General features: G+C 31.8%; 3 protein-coding genes across 8 annotated transcripts in view; 1 reads left to right on the top strand and 2 right to left on the bottom strand.

Moving 5' to 3' along the window:
* LOC109799646 (inositol oxygenase 4) overlaps positions 1–1,196 on the bottom strand; it is an 8,616-nt gene extending 7,420 nt beyond the window's left edge. For 3 of the 4 annotated variants that reach the window (XM_083069051.1, XM_083069052.1, XM_029271462.2), the window contains exon 1: positions 1,087–1,196. The gene's annotated coding sequence lies outside the window, so the exon portion shown is untranslated. The remainder of the gene's footprint in view (positions 1–1,086) is intronic. The other variant, XM_029271461.2, reaches the window with a different exon arrangement.
* Positions 870–20,994, bottom strand: LOC109799382 (AP-4 complex subunit sigma). 3 transcript variants are annotated; one of them, XR_014431792.1, is made up of 6 exons: positions 20,761–20,994; positions 20,050–20,136; positions 19,155–19,223; positions 18,921–19,078; positions 2,341–2,388; positions 870–1,208 (listed from the first exon to the last, which is right to left on the bottom strand). XR_014431792.1 is itself a non-coding variant. In XM_020359922.3 (4 exons), the coding sequence occupies exons 1-4, from the start codon at positions 20,899–20,901 to the stop codon at positions 18,944–18,946; spliced, it is 432 nt and encodes a 143-aa protein (XP_020215511.1). In that variant the 5' UTR covers positions 20,902–20,994; the 3' UTR covers positions 18,739–18,943. The 3 variants fall into 3 exon arrangements, 1 of the variants encoding a protein (XP_020215511.1); XR_003804208.2 differs by having other exon boundaries at positions 870–1,086; XM_020359922.3 differs by lacking the exons at positions 870–1,208; positions 2,341–2,388 and having other exon boundaries at positions 18,739–19,078.
* Positions 5,397–16,248, top strand: LOC109799381 (uncharacterized). The gene is made up of 23 exons (XM_083069050.1): positions 5,397–6,508; positions 7,501–7,616; positions 7,753–7,961; positions 8,351–8,470; positions 8,763–8,891; positions 8,983–9,108; positions 9,261–9,308; positions 10,047–10,099; positions 10,192–10,291; positions 10,382–10,499; positions 10,624–10,833; positions 10,933–11,263; positions 11,932–12,025; positions 12,249–12,357; positions 12,528–12,799; positions 12,906–13,033; positions 13,194–13,428; positions 14,234–14,422; positions 14,511–14,800; positions 14,885–15,065; positions 15,141–15,383; positions 15,611–15,696; positions 15,827–16,248. Exons 1-23 carry the CDS (start codon positions 5,703–5,705, stop codon positions 15,972–15,974), a joined length of 4,341 nt encoding a protein of 1,446 aa, XP_082925176.1. The 5' UTR covers positions 5,397–5,702; the 3' UTR covers positions 15,975–16,248.

Genomic DNA, 20,994 nt, shown 5'->3' with positions numbered 1-20,994 from the left:
GGTCCATAGAGATCTTAACAAATATTACTCATTTTTACCACATCCATATAGTGTATATTTTATTGGTTTCAACCAAAAGTTATTAACACAAATAATTTGATATTTGTGTTCTTTAACTAAAAATCGTGATCCATATTTTATTTTAGACATAAAATTACAACTAAAGATATTACTTTATACCTAATATGAGTTAATTCAATAAAAAAAATTATATCTCCTATTTATTAAAATGAAAATCTTAGTTTCAACACATTTGTCTTTCATTTTTGAATATGCATATTAAGGTTTCTTTCATCTAATAATTGATACAACAAATAATAATAGTTAAAATAATGGATAAAATTTTACATATAGAAGAATAATGGAATCTTATTATACCTTCTTCCTTCTATCAAATCTCTTTCATCCCTTCTTTTATCCCTTTAATTTTCTGTGTAAATTTTGATGGAACCTTTTAACCTTATGTATCCAAAAATTTAATTTTTTTCTCCTTTTACTACTCATCATATCAATTGGAGATCTTAAAATGTCCTGATTTTATTATTTGTAAAATAAATAGGCATGCTCTAAGTGACACCAATTGACAGGATGTACGCAAAATAAGTAGGCACGATAGGTGCATAAACTTGTGAAAGTTATATTTGGGTGTCAAAACTCAAAACCAAATAAATATAATATAAACTAGGAGCATTGTTCTCCATCGATGCCTTAAGTGGGTATACATGACTTATCAATGAGAGGCTTTTCATTTCTTAAAAACTATACAAATCTTGACCAACAACAATCGAACCTCGAAGAAAAACCTTTCGAAAGGAAGTTATTAACCTATGAATACCAAACGTGATGGCTCAAAAGATGTACTTGAGAAGAGAAACAATCAAATTCAGTTATATTAAAGATGTTGTTGCGTGAAATAAGCTGAAACTATTGTCATCTATTAAGAAAATACCGATGATTAATGGGTTATCTATCATCTCAGCATGATAAAAAAAATCTAACCATATATTCATACTAATTTGATTTGTACACTTATGCATATAAACAATGTAATTGAGAGGAACTTGATGTAAAGCATTAGGAGTGAACCTGCAAAAATACCAAGTAGATTCGACTGTTGCTTCACAATTTGATGTAATTGATCATATATCAGTAATAAATCTCCACTTTCTTTATCATTTCTATGGACATCTTCAGGAGTGAAAAACAAACTACAAAAGATTTAAGGATCTTATTTGATTCACAGAAAATTTAGATCTTCCTTAAACAATATGTATTATTCACATATATAGTAGAAAAGTTTAAATATGACACAAAAGCTCTCAATCTCTGATCGGAAAGTCAGACCATGCTCATCCTTTATAGTGTGTTTGGATGAGGAATTTATATAGGGTAATTCATTTATTTGAAGAATTTCAAATTCCTTGAAGTGAAATGCTTTGTTTGGATGAGGAATTTACAAAGAATTTGAAATTCAAGTATTTGTGAAATTCCTTAAAATAGTATAATTTCAAATTCTCTCAAAAGTGGGAGAATTTGAAATTCCTCATATTTATTTTTCTTATTTCATCTATATATTTTATCTTATCTCTTCATTCTTTTAATTATTGGATATTCAAAAATATTTTTAAAATTATTAAATATTATCTTATATTAATTTTTAAAATTATTAAATATTATCTAATATTAATTTTTAAAATTATTAAATATTTAAAATGGATTAATATTTATTTTTATAAAATTTAATTTAAAAATTTCAACATATAAATATATTTTTAAAATCAATTTTATTATGATGGAATCAAATTATCATATTCAACTTAATAATTTAAAATTTAAAAAATTTGAATTGACTCATCCAAACAAAATATTTTAAGAATGATAGAAATTGAAATCAAAGTAATTCAAATACTAAGAATTTAAAATTCCTTGAATTTGTAAAATTCTTTATCCAAACACACTATTAAGGTATTACACAATTTCTCTTTAGGTTTAATTATTCCAATGTTTTAATGTAAGGAATCAACCAAGGCTTGTAGAAAGAAAATGCTTATCACAAAGTTTAGCGACTTCACACCAATGTAACTTCTATAAAATAAAAGAAAGTTTAAATTGCCCAGTATTAATACCAGTATTGATTTTTTTTTAATCTGTATACCAACTATTTGTATATATATTGCAATCTATAATATTTGACATAGTATATGTTCAAATTGCAATGCCTCATACCACATAATGATAAATAAAAGATAAAAAAATGAATATAAAAGCATGAATATCTTTAAATAAAACAATAAATTAATATATCAAACAATAAAAGTCATTCAAAACACTTATGTCAACCTGTTCACATGCTTGAGATAATTGTTTTTACGTAATCATCCCTTGAATCTGCAATGAAAAGGAATGAGCAAGGGTGCAGGCGAAACTTTAGTTAGAGAACAAAAAAAGAAAAAGATGTAGATGATAAATTACACGAAAAAAAAATCTTATATCCACATTTCTGTTTGGATAGAGCGGAGAAAAAACCAAACCTATTTGATCGTGAGAAGAGTGGAAGGAGGAGCGATTCAGAAATTTTAGAAAGAAGACGTAAATCGAACATGGGATTGGTTTTTTATTTTTGAATCGTGAAATTCAAGATTGTAGGAACAAAAATATGAGGAGGGATGGATGGTAGGAGATTGACACGTGTGGAAAGAACAAAAATTCAAACTGAAATGGGGACATGCATGTGTTATAGGAAGGAGTTTGTTTTCTTATATTGTCTATACTGTTATATATTTGTTTGATGTACATTTTTTTTTATACCTATTTTGTTTTTATAGATACCTTCAAATCACTTTTTCTCTATTACTATTTTTATTTTATTTTATTTAGATTTCGTTTTCTCTCTCTCTCTCTTAATTTTTTTTTTAATTTTTACTTAAACCTAAGATTTACACTTTAAACATTTATGTTAGACTCCCTATTAGTTGCATTTTAATGTTTAAAATTTGTCTGTTTTTCCAACTTAATGCATAAATTTGTTAGAAGAACTCATGTTTGTGTTAAATGCTCAACATATAGGTGCTAAAGCTTCGATGGTGAAATTGGGACAAAAAGAGATAAAATATGATTTGAAAAGAAGCCGAAAGATGCAGTACGATCATGCTACTCTTTCTCTTTAAAATGTAAATAAATTTTTAGTTCCGCTACTTTATTTTTGTTACAAAAATAGTGCTACATAGTTTACTTGGTAAATAAAATACCCGCTAATTTATAATAAGTATGATTTTAATGGTTAATTTAATTAATTAACTCATTGTGGTGAGAAAATTTGAGCGATTTACACAATATTTTAAGTTTGAACTTCGTTTAAATCTTTGAACTAAAGTGGGCGTGAAAAACAATTGAAGCAAATTTTTTTATATAATAAATTAAATTGGAGGAAAACAATAACTTAGTGCTTAAAAGGTCTCTAATGGTGACCACTTAAAAAATGCTTGATGCTCAAGTTAGCGAGAGTAATAGGAGAGCATAAAACAAAAATTATATCCATGTATGCAAGACAACTTTATATACAATATTGTATTTGTTTTTATTTATAAAACTTAATTTAAAATAATTGTTTATTTCTTTATATATGACTCAATTCATAATATTCTATGTATTAATTATTTTTAAACTAAAATATTCTTAATTTAAATATGGTAATATAAATTAACTATAAATTTTTAAAAAATATGTACCCTAATTACTATTAGTTAAGAAAGAGAGAATAATATTAATTAGGAGAGAAACTAGTATTGGACATAAACTTTAATAGGTTAAAAAAAGATGAATATTGATTAAGAAAAAAATTAATATAAAAGTAATTTTAAGAAAATAATAAAAAAAAAATAAATTATTACTATAAACTATATTAATCACTTCTTTTAATATTAATAAATTAGATATTTGAATCTTACAATAACGTAATATATTTGGTTAAAATCTTTTAGTCGCTATAATGCATGTGACATGAATGGCATTTCATTACAATGATGAAGAATATGTGACGAAATCCAAATGGGTCAACCGACTAATAAAGGTCAACGCTGTGATGTCGATCTTGGTGCAAGTCGACGACAAGAATGGCACCGGAATATAATCAATAGATAATTAATATATTTTTCCATCATAATCAAATCTTTATTATTTTTATTATCATGAATCTTACTCTACAATTTTTAACGGAAAAAACATTTGAATACGGTTATGGAAGTCTCTCAAATTGTAAATTAGTCGTCAACGTACGATTTGAGTTAAAGGGCGAGAGCCTTTTTTTTTAATCAGAATGAAATAAGTGATTATAATATCCACAAAAATCTTTAAAAAGATTAGTAGATATGGAATCATATCTTATTTTAATAGATTTGACTCTTCTAAAATTAAAAATTTATACCATTATAATTATTGATTAAAAAAATTAATAGTTGATATCACAATAATTTTTAAGTTTTATTTAATATAAATTTAATTTTATGACAATTTTTTATTGTTGATTTTTTAATTAATAATTCTGAGTTATTTTATTCTTTAAAATACATCTCTCATTTGAGAAGAGATAAATATTATTTTAATATAAACTTTTTTGTAAAAGAAAACAAGAAAAAAAAAAAAACTATAACTAGAATAAGGATAGTTGAATACGGAATCCCTTTTGCAAGTTGTGTTAGAAGAAATTTCGTAGCCTAATCCCTAGTTTGTGAAATAAGACGTGAAAGTGAAACAATATAACATCTTGCTGCATACGCCTCGTCTACTCATTGTGTTCCACTTCCAGGTTTTTAAATTTTAAAATGCACATGACATTTATCCAATTATTATCACTTTTATTTAAGTCTTATTTTATAAAATATAATCATTAATTACTGTTTAAGTATTAGTAATTGACGAAAATAACTGTTAATTATTTATTTATTATTAAATATACACAACAATAAATTTAATTTTATATTTGTCAGTTTTTAAAAAATTATATCATCATTGAACGGTCAAATGTATTGGATGTTGAACATGTAATTTAATAATCACAAAAGTGCAAACTTTTATTAAAAAATAATTTATGCATTTATAATATTAGTTTGTCTATCACGTGTAAATGTTAATAAACATTAAGTACTTAATTTTTTTTTATAATTAAGAGATATTAAAAACACATATTTTTATTCATATTTGATCTCTTTTTTACTAGAATAGAGTTTTATGTCTCCCAATATTATTTTCCAATACATTAAAAAAAAAGATTCTAAGTGAAGCGACAAGCATTGAATTTACAGAATTTGTGGGTTGACTCTGAGTGTGAAAACTTGTGAAAGAAGAAAGAGAGAAGAGAAGAGAAAGAATGAAGTGGACGTGGCACACGTGCGGACCGTAGCGTAGTAGCCACCTGTTCAGAGTTCAGAGTTCAGAGTTCAGACTCTGGGAGAGGCTGGAGAGAGAAATTTGGAGGAAAGGATCCAAATTCTTGTGCGTTAGTCACTGCAGTGTTGTTTGTTGCTTTTTATTTTCTGCGCTAACATAACATAACTTCCTCTTCAACATTTATTTATTTAATTATAAAACGCAACTATATTTTTCTTCTTCAGCGCTAAGTTTCCCCTTTCCCAAAACCCCAAACCCTATATTCCATTTACAATCGCAATACCTCTATAGTGTGTGATGAGTTTGCCTCCTTTTTAATGGCTCACACTCTTCACAAAACCCTTTCATACCTAACCACCCTTTCCATACTATACTTCACACTCTCTCTCGCTTCGCACCATGATTTCTCCATCGTCGATTCGCTCTACGGCGACTACACGCCTCCCTCGCCGCCGCCGCCGCCGCCTCTGCCTCACCCGCCCTCGCTCACGTGCCAGGACGGTCTCAATGCCACTGGCTCCCTGGCCGACACCTGCGATCTCAATTCCACTCTAGTTTTCACCGCTGATGTGTACATAGAAGGGAACGGAACATTGAACATTCTTCCCGGCGCCAATTTGAGTTGCGCCGTGTCGGGCTGCGTGATTTTGATTAACGTCAGTAACGAATTTAGTTTGCAGAGTGGCGCCGTGATAGTTGCGGGGACCGTGCTGGTGGCGGCGCGCAACGCGACCTTGTATGAAGGTTCCGTGATAAACGTGACCGGGTTGGCGGGGGCGCCGCCGGCGCAGACGAGCGGGACGCCGTCGGGGACGCAGGGGGCGGGCGGTGGACACGGCGGGCGAGGTGCCACGTGTGTTTCGGATAATACGAAGCTGCCGGATGATGTGTGGGGTGGGGATGCGTACTCGTGGTCGTCGCTGGATAAGCCGTGGAGTTATGGGAGTAAGGGTGGGACGACTAGTAAGGAGGAGAAATATGGTGGGGAAGGGGGTGGGAGGATTAAGTTTGTAGTTGTTGATTCCATTGATGTGTCTGGGGATCTTTTGGCCAATGGTGGGGATGGTGGGATCAAGGGTGGAGGAGGTTCCGGTGGGAGCATTTATGTTAAAGCTCATAGAATGTAATGTATCGTGTCTTCTTACCTTCAATATTCATGTTATTGCATTTGTTAATTGAGTATTATACCGTGCCAAATAGCATTGTGTGATCCATGTAGCCGACCACACCTGGTGTGCTGAGACTTTGTTCTTGTATTGTAGTTGGTAGTCAGTATCACTGTAGAATTATGAATGAATGTGTTGGAGAGAAGGTTGAGGTTGCAGTTGCACGAATTGTAGAAAAATGGTAAAATCTTGCTTAGGTCGTTTGAGCACGTGGAGGAGATTTATAGAATCTCACAATTAGGGGTAAAAATCAAATGCAGTATAGCCTAATCACTACTCACTAGAGAGTAGAGACAGAGGGAGGGTAGGAAGGATTTAGACGTTCACGTTCATGGTTTCATTGGAATGTTAAAGAATGTTTGCAGAGTGTTGCAGTGAGTTGAGCCTGCATGAATGGTAGTAAAAATGTTACAATTCTGGCTTAGGTGGTATGGATATGTGTGAAGATTTGTAGAACTAGAATCCCCCAATTAAGGGAATGGATTGGATGCAGGGTAAACTAATCACTAGAGGCAGAGGGAATCTAAAGAAAAACTATAGGCAGAACTATTAAAAAGGATTTATAGGTCTCTGATCTATTAGTATATTATGATGTTGTTTGATTCATGTATCTGACCTCACCTTGTTAGTAGTCAGTGTCACTGCCAGTAAATGCTCTTGTATAGTATGCTGTTATATTTGTTTCTTGGTTTTGCTGAAATATATGTAAATAAGATTGATGGAGCCTCTTGATTTTACTGCTTTGTATTTCTTGTTTATGGTGCGGAATGTGAAAGAATGTTTGCCAAGTGATTGCTTACAATTGAGTAGTCTCTAACGTTCAAATACGAAACAAATATTGCATCCCTTTCGTGATCTACAATTATTCGCTATTTCTTTGTGTATTTTCAGATTGCATGGTTTAATAAAAAATAGTTTGCAACTAATCATGCCCTCTGCCCAAATGCAGGACTGGAACCGGGACAATCAGTGCCACTGGAGGTAGTGGGTTTGCTGGTGGTGGAGGAGGAAGAGTTTCAATTAATGTCTTCAGCAGACATGACAATACAAAATTCTTTATTCATGGTATGATATGATGATTATTGTTTTAAAGATGCAATATTCTTGACCATCATATCTCTTTTATGTTAATTTTAGAGGAATTTTTTTTAAGAGAAATAAGTTGATACATGCTACATAAAGCTGGTTCTGTTTCTTGCAGGAGGAATTAGTCTTGGATGTTCCGGTAACGCTGGTGCTGCAGGGACATATTATGATGCTGTTCCTCGGAGTCTTACCATTTGCAATCATAACTTGTCTACTCAAACTGATACGCTTCTGTTAGAGTTTCCTAAAGTTCCTCTTTGGACAAATGTTTATGTCCAGAATCAGGCCAAGGCATTATTTCCTTTATATTGGAGCCGTGTTCAGGTGATTTAAATACAATTGAAAAGAGTAACATAAATAAGATGAGAAAACATTTTATAAACATTTTCAGAAGACCTGGCCAATAATTAGTTACTGCTGGAACTTGAAATAAACGTTTAAGTTACTTGATTTGGACAGCTGCATATTGCTCTTTTTGCTTGGCCAATTTTTTTCAACTTTTCTGTTGGGCAAATATATTTTGAAAGAATTACCAGGAACTGATAGACAATAGGCAAAGCAAATTTGATATATTTAGTTACTTTTAGAACTTCTAAAGAAAGTTTACATTGCTTCATTGGTGGGCTATGCATTGTGTTTTTTAATGCTATCTTTGGTATGGTCACAATTGGGATTTGAAGGATAGCTAAAATACCATTTTCATCAACATTCAGGTTGGTGGACTAATTCGTCTGACTTTTGGTGCCGTTTTAAGCTTTGGGCTTGCGCATTATGGTTCATCAGAGTTTGAGTTAATGGCAGAAGAGCTTCTGATGAGTGACTCTGTAATCAAGGCAAGTAGAACTATAGAAGGCTTCTCTTTCTCAGAACAATTGTATTTTTTCACTTGGGTTCTGGTGGTTTCACACACTGCTTTTTCCCATTTTTGTCTTGCTAGGTGTAAACTAAATAATGTCAATATTAAGTTTACTATTTGTTTTCTTCTCTTTTCCACATTTTATCAGAAACCATATCCTACAAACCGAAATAAACTATAAGTTCTTGGTTTAATGTTTATATCTTTAGAGACTAACAGTGTCTTCTCATTTATGATTTTCTACCATTCTTTTTGTTTTTTTAAATTAGATTTATGGAGCTCTTCGTATGTCTGTCAAGATTCACCTGATGTTGAATTCCAAGATGCTTATAGATGCCAATGGTGATTCAATTGTTGCAACATCCTTACTTGAAGCTAGCAACCTAGTAGTGCTCAAGGTTGTTATCCTTTGCATTTTTCTTGTTTCCAGCAGAACTTTAATTTGTATTGCTTACTCTATGGGATGCTAAATTGTGTGGTGGTGATCAGGATTCATCTGTTATTCACTCTAATGCAAATTTGGGAGTTCATGGACAAGGTTTTTTGAACTTGTCTGGAGCTGGAAACTTGATTGAAGCACAACATCTGATTTTGTCATTGTTTTATAGTATCAATGTAAGTTGAAGTCTTACATTTTCATATTGTTTTTTAATGCTTTACTGTTTCTTTAGAAATTAAAACCATTTGAATGACTATTGAAGAATATTTATCTTTCTCTTTGTTGACAACTTGACATGGTATTTATGCACACTTGGAATGTGAGCCAGGATAGTCACGTGGTTCTCTTTCATAGAATTTCTTGCAGGGAAGCTTTGGTAATATTAAAATTTACATTTGTTGTGGAATTTCATATTGTGAATTTATGTTGACAGTTGAAGACATGAATTTTTAAGCTATGGGCTAGGGTTTAATATGTTAGATAGGGTTTATAAACTTGGTGGATTGAAGATTTAAGGTGGGATACTTGATATTCTAATCCTGTATTACAAATTTAGGTTGAAGATTAATAATAGGGAATTTTAAGCAATGGGATAGTGTTTGATAATATTTGAATAGGCTTGCAATTTTGGCAGATTGAAGGTTTTGGTTCTGAAAACAGTGCCATGTAAAGTTGATTTAGTGTTGAATAGGTTTAGCGCACATTAAGAGATGAATAGTTATAATTTTAGACAAAATTCTGTTTGATGCTTTTTTTTCTCGGATAGAAAGTTCTGATGAATATGTTTATTGAATTAAATCTTATTATATAATATTTAGTCTATAGCATTTGATGTTGAAATTTGGTAGTTTTAAGCTATTGGAAGAAGCTATCACTACCCTTTTTAATTTAAATATTTACCCACGTTAAGAGCAAAGCAAATAAATTTGATAAATATGTGTAGTAAATAAATCTCTGCCCTTTCTCACATACAGCAAATGACATGAATAACTTACATATTTTCTTCTATATTTATGTGATTTGGGATTTTTAAGTTCTTAAAATTGATTTCTCAACCTTTAAACTCTGTCTTATTGTTAATGTACTAATTCACTATCATCTTTGAAACATGAAGGTTGGGCCTGGATCTGTTCTAAGAGGACCTCTAGAAGCTACTGGTGATGATATGTAAGTTTATGCAATGCATGATAAGAAAGCTTTGGTGTGCATTTCTTTATTTGGTTTAATATTTCCGTTCGTGTTATTGTTTAAAATGGTAGGAGTCCAAAACTCTACTGTGAAGTTGAAAATTGCCCTGGGGAATTGTTTCATCCACCTGAAGATTGTAACGTGAATTCATCATTGGCTTTCACTCTTCAGGTTTTTCTTTACCCGATCAATACTTAAAATCTTATATTGGTCAGATCTCTTTGTATCAAGGCTAATAGTTGTCTTGGGTTGCTACTGCAGATATGTCGTGTTGAAGATGTTATTGTTGAAGGCACCATAACTGGCTCTGTTGTGCACTTTCACTGGATTAGAAATGTAGATGTCTCTCATTCAGGAGTAGTCAGTGTGTCTGGGCTGGGTATGTCATTTCCTCTAAATATTCTGCTTCCTGTTGAATTTCATACATCAGTTGATAGCTTGCATTATGTTATTGATGGTCTATTAAATTATTAATTTATTATTTTTATTTGAACCATTTGCAGGCTGTACTGGTGGGTTAGGTCGGGGAAGGTATTTTGAAAATGGTATTGGTGGTGGAGGTGGACATGGAGGATATGGTGGGGATGGATATTACAACGGCAATTTCATTGAAGGTGGTACCACATATGGGGATGTTGATTTGCCATGTGAACTTGGTAGTGGCAGTGGAAATAATAGCCTAGGTGGTGCAACTGCAGGTGGTGGCATCATTGGTAAGATCTAATTTAATTTTAGCTTTGACAGAACAAATATTGTTGCTCGACATTTTTAGGTGAAAAGGTGACTTTATGTAATTATCTTTTCTTTGACAGTGATAGGTTCAATGGAGCACTCACTGTCAAGTTTGACCTTGAATGGTTCACTTAGAGCCGATGGAGAAAGCTTTGGGGATGACACAAGAGGGAAGGATGGTGGGATTACTTCAAGCATTGGTCCTGGTGGTGGTTCTGGTGGAACAGTTCTTTTGTTTATTCAGACATTAGCACTTGGTGACTCTTCTATAATCTCAACTGCTGGAGGACAAGGTAGTCCTAGCGGTGGTGGGGGTGGAGGTGGTGGAAGGATTCATTTTCATTGGTCTAATATTCCAGTTGGAGATGAATATGTCCCTTTAGCAAGTGTTAATGGAAGCATTATTTCTGGGTTGGTATATAATATACTTATAATCTACTGCATTTGTTTCAAGCATGTGACTGAAGAATTGTTTGATTGTCCCAGTTCATGGATTATCTGATTCTTAAGAGTTAGACTGTTGAATTAGTGTGGGCATGGCATTGCTGGATGTGGTGTTGAATATGATTTGATTTGGCTCATGGCTTATGGCTTCTAGTATAAAGCCAACAGGCCTAACATTTGCCTGATTAAAAAAAAAAAGGCCTGTACAACTGGAGACCAGTTCCAATGTTACCCTTTCTAAATAAATTGATGTATACTTCATGTTGAATATGTTACACAGTTGGAAAAATCAGGATTTTGATTTTTTTGGTGGGGGATTGGGGTTGTAAATTTGTAATCATATAACTGTATTGTTGTCTGCAATGGCTCCTTAATTGACTTGCAAGGATTTTTATTTTGTAATTTAGAAGTTATGCTTTGGGGTTACTCTGGGACATCTAGCATATCAATAGTTTTTTTTTTTTTTGCTTTTTTTCAAATTATCATCCAGCAGATCCTGACCATAGCTTTCAACTCTTTTTGGTTTTGGGTTGTTTTTAGCTAGTGTAAGTCTTGTACTTGTGCTTACACCCATGCATAAAGTTTCGTCTATGTGGACCACTTTGGTTGAGTTTTTTTTTTCCTCCTGATTACAGAGGAGGAATTGGTGGAGGTCAGGGTCTTCCCGGAAAAAATGGATCTATCAGTGGAACTGCTTGTCCCAGAGGGCTTTATGGTATCTTTTGTGAGGTAGATGAACAATCATACTTCACGATTTTCAGTAATTATTTGTGTAGTTTGAATGGGATTTGGAGAATTAGGTGGCTTGACATCAAGAACTTTAGTTCTGTGATTGTTTTCTGTTACTTGCATATTATTTTATCAATATAATCTGTTAATTCCTGTTTTTATAATTGATTTGAAATTTTGAAGATTGTTTTGACTTTGTTGCTTGCATTTAACTGTGTTACAGGAATGCCCTGTTGGTACTTATAAAAATGTCAGTGGGTCGGATATAGCTCTTTGTCATGATTGCCCACCCAATGAGCTTCCACATCGTGCCATTTATACCTCTGTTCGAGGTATTTTAATAATAAATTTGCTTGCATCTCAGCCGAAGGGAAGAGTAAAGGCTATGCTATTTGTGCATATGTATATACTTGGAAGGTTTCCTGATAATCTCATATTTTAGTATGATAAAATTTGTTGCATAAGTTTTAATTGATTAGATCTCTTATTTCCTTTTCAAAAGGTGGTGTGGCAGAGACTCCTTGTCCATACAAGTGCATATCTGATAGATATCACATGCCAAACTGTTATACAGCTTTTGAAGAGTTGGTATACACATTTGGTGGGCCATGGCTTTTTGGTCTTCTACTCTTGGGTCTTCTTATCCTGCTTGCTCTAGTTCTCAGTGTTGCCCGAATGAAATATGTAGCTGGGGATGATTTACCAGCTGTTACACCTGCTCAAAATGATGCTCGATTGAACCACTCTTTCCCTTTTTTGGAATCACTGAATGAGGTCCATAACAAACTTCTTCCTAGTGAATTTCATGGATACTCACCACCATTGGAACTTGGTTCAATGTTCCTCTCAAATTTAACTTTGTATTTCTGTGATCTTTCAGATTATGGAAACAAACAGATGTGAGGAATCTCAGAGTCATGTGCACAGGTTGTGTTTCCAGGGCCCAAATACATTCAGTGAACCTTGGCATCTATCACATTGTCCTCCGGAACAAGTAAAAGATATTGTGTATGCCTCTCTTTTCCTAAAATATAGCTGATCCTCATTTAGTGTCAAATGTATTCAGTATTTTAGTTATGCACACCCTGCTAGATGCTTTTTGTTCATGTTATGCATTAAAATTGACCTTTTAAGTTTTAACTATTAAGTATATTTCTCAATATTGCAGATATGAAGATGCCTTCAATAGATTTGTGGATGACATTAATAGTTTAGCTACTTATCACTGGTGGGAAGGGTCTATATACAGTATCCTTTGCATCATTGCATATCCCCTTGCTTGGTCATGGCTTCAAAGGTGTCGGAGAAAGAAATTACAGAAACTTCGAGACTTTGTTCGATCAGAGTATGACCATTCATGCTTGCGTTCTTGCCGTTCACGAGCACTTTATGAAGGGCTGAAGGTACTTCAGATTTAATTTTATGAATTTGTTCCCTACTCTTGGCATACTAAATTTACATCTCTAGCTCATTCTATAATTTAAAATATCTATATCTATGCCTTTTATCGATGCCTATTATAATACATGGAGTATAATTGTTTTTTGTCTTTACTTTTTAGTAGACTATTATACCCCTGCTAAGGGAAAAAAAAAAAAAAAGAAACAACCTCGTGTTCTGTAAATAACCACCCACAACCACCTGTTAAATTATCTTTAAATTTTTTAATTTTTTAAAAATTTAAGAGGCATGAAGTGCCTATTTTCCTACTAGTTATAATAAGCTAGCTAAATATGGTTTCCTTGATACCTCAGTGAACTGGATTGGAATATAGGATAGAAGTGCAGAGTTTATGGACAGAAACCCCTAGTCCCTGGATCTGTATCAATGAAATACAAGATCAGAGATGAGGAGAATGTGGACATGTGATAGTACAGAACTCCTCTAGCCTTCTAGGTGTTCAAGAGACCACAGCTTTTCCTCCTAAATTCTACTCCAAAACCAAAACACTCCTTACTATCATTTTCTTTCTCTAACCGACTAATGGTTCCAAGTTCCAACTAACTATAGGGGATACTTGTTTGGGGAGAGAAGGGGGGGGGGGGGGAGGATCTAATACCTGTTTTCTCTGATGGACCTTTTCTTTTGGTTGGTTTAAACATGTAACATTTTGTTTCTCCTGTTGTTTTTGTTTTATTCTTTCACCCTGCCAAATATATGGATTATCATTAGAATTGTTCAATGGTTAGTTACTCTATCGTGTTACAGGTAGCTGCAACATCTGATCTGATGCTGGCATATCTGGACTTCTTTCTTGGTGGGGATGAAAAAAGACCTGATCTGCCTCCTCGTCTTTATCAAAGATTTCCCATGTCTATAATATTTGGGGGAGATGGAAGTTACACGAGTCCTTTTTCTCTCCACAGTGATAATATTCTTACTAGCATCATGAGTCAGGTTTTTGCTTAACTCTGATACATAGCCTTTTTGTCAAATTCTGGATGTTTATTTTGTTGGCTGATTACTATGTTTGTCTGCTCTCTAGTCTGTTCCACCAACTATATGGTATCGATTAGTGGCTGGTCTCAATGCTCAACTACGCTTGGTTCGCCGTGGACATCTAAAAATAACTTTTGGCCCTGTTATCAGCTGGCTTGATGTATATGCAAACCCAAAGTTGGCTACATATGGGGTACGTGTTGATCTTGCATGGTTTCAGCCTACAGCTTCTGGATATTGCCAATTTGGACTTGTGGTATATGCTACTGAGAATGAAAGCATGTCCTCATCATGTGAAGGTTATGATGATTCAGGAATAACTGAAAAGCAGACATGGTAATGTTAACTTATTATTTATTTTGTTGATAATTTTATGAATTTAAATTTTAAAAATTACTTTATATGCTTTGTTATGTGCAGTTTACTTTCAAGTCTCAGAAATCCAGTGCATCACATGACAAGCAATGAACACCTGATGATGCCTAGAAGGATGTCTGGTGGGATATTGCATGCCAAAAGCCTAAGAACTCTTAAAGAGAAGAAAACTGTATATTATCCGTTTGCTTTTATTATTTATAATACAAAGCCCGTTGGTCATCAGGTATTAATATTTCCCTTGTCAACTGTGTGTATACCTGAACATTTTCTTTTCTTACTCTCGTTTTATTTATTACAGGATCTAGTTGGTCTGGTTATCTCTATACTACTCCTGGGAGATTTTATCTTAGTATTGCTCACCTTGCTTCAGATGTACTCGCTGTCACTGTTGAGCTTCTTCTTAGTTTTATTTGTCCTCCCTCTTGGTGTCCTATTTCCATTTCCATCTGGAATCAGTGCTTTGTTCAGTCAAGGACCTAGGAGATCAGCTGGGCTTGCTCGACTGTATGCTTTGTGGAATCTAATGTCCCTAGTCAATGTTGTAAGTTGGCTAAAGCTGTACTTGTTTTATCTAGTTTTTAATGTGATGCAATAGCTACGAGTGTGACCATTATTCGATTATTTAGTTTACCTGCGTACTTATAATATATTATATATGGTTCTCTGTTTTCATTGTATTTCAATTTCTTTTTCGAAGTGGTGTCGAATAAAGCTTCCAATTATTTGTTTTCATAACCTTAAACAGTAAAATGGGTCTCTTGAAAACAGGTAGTTGCCTTCTTTTGTGGATTTATACATTATACAGCTCACTCACATAACAAGCTTTCCAACTTTCGATCCTGGAATTTTAATATGTAAGTAGCTTTCACCATTCTACCACTACAATAACCGTCGCAGATAATGAAAACTGATGCAGGTTTATTTACTGTCACTATTTGACAATTGTTGTGTATAATCTTTGTGCTATGCTCTGGGGCAATGCAGGGATGAAAGTGAATGGTGGATGCTTCCTTCTGGTCTGGCCCTTTGCAAAATTATTCAAGCGCGTCTTGTTGATTGTCATGTGGCTAACCAGGAAATACAAGATCCCTCATTGTATAGCAGCGACACTAACGTCTTCTGGAATTCTTGAAAGTTTTACTCTCTCTTTCTATTTTCCATACCTTTTTTTATTATTATTATTAAAGTGTAAAGCTTAAATGGGCGGGGGAGCAGTCACGTTAAGTGGCAATGTGTAAATTGTATAATGTTAGGAGAAGTTTGTTAAAATGTGTCGTGTGGAATGGGTTGATTATATTGTTTGTTTGATCATCATCAGGTACTATAGTTTTATCTTAGGGCTTTAGCCCTTTTTGTAAAGGTTGGCCATTCTATCAATATATTTATCTAACTTATACTCACTAAAACTTCTTGCCCTCTTTATTATCTCATATGACATGATATGCCTAAGTTTTGGAAGTTGCCAAAGATGATATTGTAGATTAAAGTTCTAACTTTGCAAAGATGAACAATCCTTTGTTCAAAATATCCATACAACAACTGGAAGTTTGTTAGAAGTGAATCAAGTGATGAGAAATAAGGTGAAATTTGCTGCATCTTTGGTTTCTCAACGTGCGTCATTGTTAAGCAACAATAAATAATTTCTACTTCCTTCAGACTTAAATTTAACTATAAGTAACTAATTTTGCGCTAATAAAGTTAAGAATATTATTAATTTTACTAATTTCAATTAACAGTATTTTAAAAAAAAATTTCGTTGAAATTTGGTATTATGAATAAAAAAATCATTGAAAAAGTAAAAGCTGGCTGGATTTTATTAACAGGATAACATAATCATTGCGGGCGTAACATATAATGATTAGTGATGTGTTGTATGTTTATGCATTTAGAGATCGAAAAAGATAGATCCTCCGAAAAGAGTTCCGAAAATTATTCTGAATAAACAAAATATTAATTTAAATTACAAAATATTAAATTAAATAATTATTTTATAATAAATTTATTATAAAATATTAATATTTTAACATTTCGGATGTGATTGGGAAGCTGTTTTTGGGAAGCTGCTTTAGAGAAAGAAGAGTACAAGCTACATTTTTAAAAAAATTAAAAATGTTTGGAAACATCTTTCGAAATCTTAAAATAATAATTTAAACTATAAAATATTAAATTAAATAATTATTTTATAATAAATTTATAAAAAAATATAAATATTTTATAAATTCGGACGTTGATTCGATTGTTTTTTTGGCCGATGTAGCAATTCTCTTTTTTTAACAATAGTTATACGAACAATGATAAAGGTTCCGAAATTTTGTCCGAAAATAGTCCGAATTAATTATGATTGACATTTATAATTTTTTTATTATAAAATATAAATTTTAATTAAAAAGAAAAAATCTTTTTAATTAGTCGGAGTATGATTCGGAACATCCATTCATAGGATATATCGTTTTTCTAGTTATACATCCTCCGAAATTTTGAACAAAAAAGTAAAAAACTTTTTAATTAGTCAGAAGATCATTTGGAATGTAGCAATTTTTTTTTTGTTAATACACTTTTTAAAGCTTTCGGTCAGTTAATATATATATATATATGTGTGTGTGTTTCTTTTTTTATAAAGGATAAGTACAAATTTTAAAGAGAAATTTAACAACTTTACAAACATCACTTATGTTCTACGTTCTTATTCTTGTTGAACTTATTATCCAAATAGTTTCATCTGACTTTTGGATATGTTATTGTTTACTCTTTATCTAATAATTATTATACTTTAAATTTTTTACATATAAATTAAAGACAATAATAAATACATTACTTTTAATATTTTTTTTAAAAAAATAATTTATCTTTTTAATGAATATATTATTTTTAATTGTGATAGTTGAATAATTTATAATTAAATAAATTGAAAAATATATAGTTAATATTACATTGAAAATATTAATTATTTTAAAATATTTTTTAAATGTTAAAACTATAATCATAGAGGGTTAACTAAAACCAAGTAATTTTATAATGCACTCATTATTAAAAAAGAAGAACCTTGATTTATTTATTAGAATCACAGTTCAAGCTTATATTTACTATAGTCAAACTTAAAACTTGACTCCTTTATCAAGTACTTTTCAAATTCATCTTTGAATTATCCTTTATGGTTATTAATATAAAATTTAGTAGTAGGCATTGTTATGCTAAAAGATGAAATCAAAATATAGACAAAATATTTTAAATATTCATAAAAAATGACTCAAGACTAAAACATGAAAGATATAATGATGGAGATGGTAGAACTAGCTAGGTAATAAATGAGATATTTGCAAGCTATTAATGTTGAGCCTTGAACTTACTTAAATAGTCGTAATTAATTTCATGTTTGAAGCATTAGTTAAGTTGATTTGGAACAATCGGTGAATAATTCAATCCATTTTCGTCCTTTCTTCAGCTTTTGCTAAGAAAAAAAAAAACTCAGAGAAAGATACTTGACAAACACGATTGTCATTCTGTAGCACTGTATATGAAGAGCTAGCTGGAGTCTACTCCATACTAATTCAAACAAAAAAAATCCTCTTCAGCATGAGATGTTTCAAATAAATTTTGTCGGTACTAGAGGTATCTAATATTATGCAGCTGGACAGGTGAGAGGAAAACAATTTCATCCAACTTTCAGCTGCCAGAAGAAAGTAAGCAACTTCTGGATTCATCACTATGTTATTGCTAGGTTAAGACATAGCCGGACAAAGAAACAACCAGAAAATTTCTGTGGATTTAGCTCGATTAAATCCTTAATATAAAAATAAAACTATAGATTTCAATCCTAGTATCATAGGATTGACATGTAAGACCTCAAGTTGGATTTCTTATGCATTTACTGGAAGGAAAATCCTTTTAAGATCCAGTCCACAAAATTTAAGCGTGATATTAGATAATCAATAGTCAATTTCAATACAATCGAGGAAGAGGGTGAAAATGAAACGAATTAAAATCTTTGGTATTTTATTGATAAAGAAAATTGGAGATTAACTGCTGTAGTTTATTGACTAGTAATTGCAAAGAGAGGCAATAATAGTATGGAAATTACCAGGAATGCTTCTTTTATTTCTCTCAAGAAGTTTTATCCAACAGCTGAACTGGAGTCAGAATGTTTGCTTTGCTTGTCTCCACAATGCAACCATTCACCACCATTTCCTCCAACATAAAATGTACCTTTTCCAAATGAAACATGATATCTAGCTCACACTGCACATTTTAGTAAACAAGAAATGTAAAATCATGTTTTGCGGAAGCCAACATAAAACTCCACTGAAGAACTTACCACATTGCCAAAGTGTCGATCCATTGTTTCAACTAAAAGATGGATAAATTCCAAAATCGCGAGCTCGTTCTGCAAAATCATCCACACAATATAGAATAAAGTCAAGTAGAAGCAAGTTTTCAAATGATATCATATTTATTCACGAAAAAAAGTGATACATTTAAAACATTGTTGAAGTGCATATGTTTTCATTTTGGTCTAATAAACAAGTCACATTGTGAACTTTGGAGCTATCAGCACCAATAAGATAAAAGCCAAGACTATTTCACTATTACAAGTGTTTTGGGAACTAAAAAAACTCCTTATTTTTTACACGAAACAATAACATTAAAAATAACACCTAGAAAATTATATAAAATTTATTTAACGTGATTTAGACTTTTATATAAATGTTCATAAAGATGTTTATTATCTCAAAATATATATGTATGTTTCTGAAAATTTTTCCTTTAAATTTTATAGGTAAATCTTGAAAAATTTCACTCCCAAATTTTATGAATGAAATTTGAAAAGTCATTTTTCACAAATTTTATTGCGAAACTTGGAAACTCTCATTTATATAACTCTCCTTCTTATTTAAAATAATGACTTCTTCTATAACTCAATAATTTTTTCATATCAAGAATTTATATTTATTGACTTAATATCTTAATATTAAAAGAAGAAACAAATTTTTAAAATAAATATATTATATTTTGATTCTAAATAATATTTTAAAAGAAATAATATCTTTTAAAATCTAACCAATATTTTAGAGATTTAAATTTAAAATTTTGAATTATTTTTCAATACTACATACTTATTAATATTTTACATTATCTGCTTGTTTCAAATTATTCATTATCTTTGTACGAATCGATTGAGAATGAGTAATTGAAAAAGACAAATGATTTACCTCGCCATCATCAACTCCAACAAGGAAAAACAAAGAGGCATAGCGTCTATAAACAATTTTGTAGTTGCGATGCTCAACAAATGAACACTGTAAATAACCAAAACGCATCGTAAATCAATTATCGGTGAACAGCAAGATGAAGATGCCTCAACCAGTCAAATCAAAACCCCATATGTATTTAGATGAAAAAAAGCAAAAAACAAAGTTTCAATATAGAATTGGAAAATGAAACACAGCAATTCTTGTGTGATTACAGTACCTATCTATTGACACAACTATCTAAAAGTTTAAGATTACAGAAGTACTTTATCTTCTTTTCATTACTATATTAATCCGTATCTTGTTTTTGATGAATTATCCCCGTAGGCACAATGCTGATGCAAAAACTAATAATGTAAGGAACATATAGCAATATAATAATAACCCATAAACAAAATGTCTTCAAACTATTATACCAAAATTATACTCGAACAATATTGGAATGTAGCCAACTATAACCTAAAAGTAATATTCAAATAATTTTAACAAGAATTTGTCATATTGTTAAATTTTTTATCATTATACTCATGATTAGAAAGCACACCACGGCACGTTAGATATAATCTCAAAATCGTGAGTGAGAAACGATGATCTGAAATTAGAATTAATGGTAACAAATCAACCTACATATGGAAATTGAAAGAAGAAAAGGTTGAAAAGAGAGAAGCTAACCTTGTGTTCATTACGAGCGAGACATTTACGAACGATTTCGCCTTCAAGGGCTCGCCTTTCTTCGAGAGTTAGGTATTCGTAGTACTGTGCAAGACGTGTCTGACCTTGCTTGTTCACCATTAACACGAATCTGATCCCCATTTTATCGATCCTACATGCACTGCAATTTATGCCTCTGCATTCACTTTTTCTGTTATGCTTAAGATTCAATGTTAGATTAACTGTATTATTGTT

This window comes from Cajanus cajan, chromosome 2 (assembly GCF_000230855.2).
Source record: "Cajanus cajan strain Asha chromosome 2, NIPB_CcT2T_4, whole genome shotgun sequence".
Classification (NCBI taxonomy): Eukaryota; Viridiplantae; Streptophyta; class Magnoliopsida; order Fabales; family Fabaceae; genus Cajanus; species Cajanus cajan.
The sequence above is the reverse complement of the archived record's forward strand: the minus strand, read 5'-3'. Positions and strand labels throughout refer to the sequence as shown.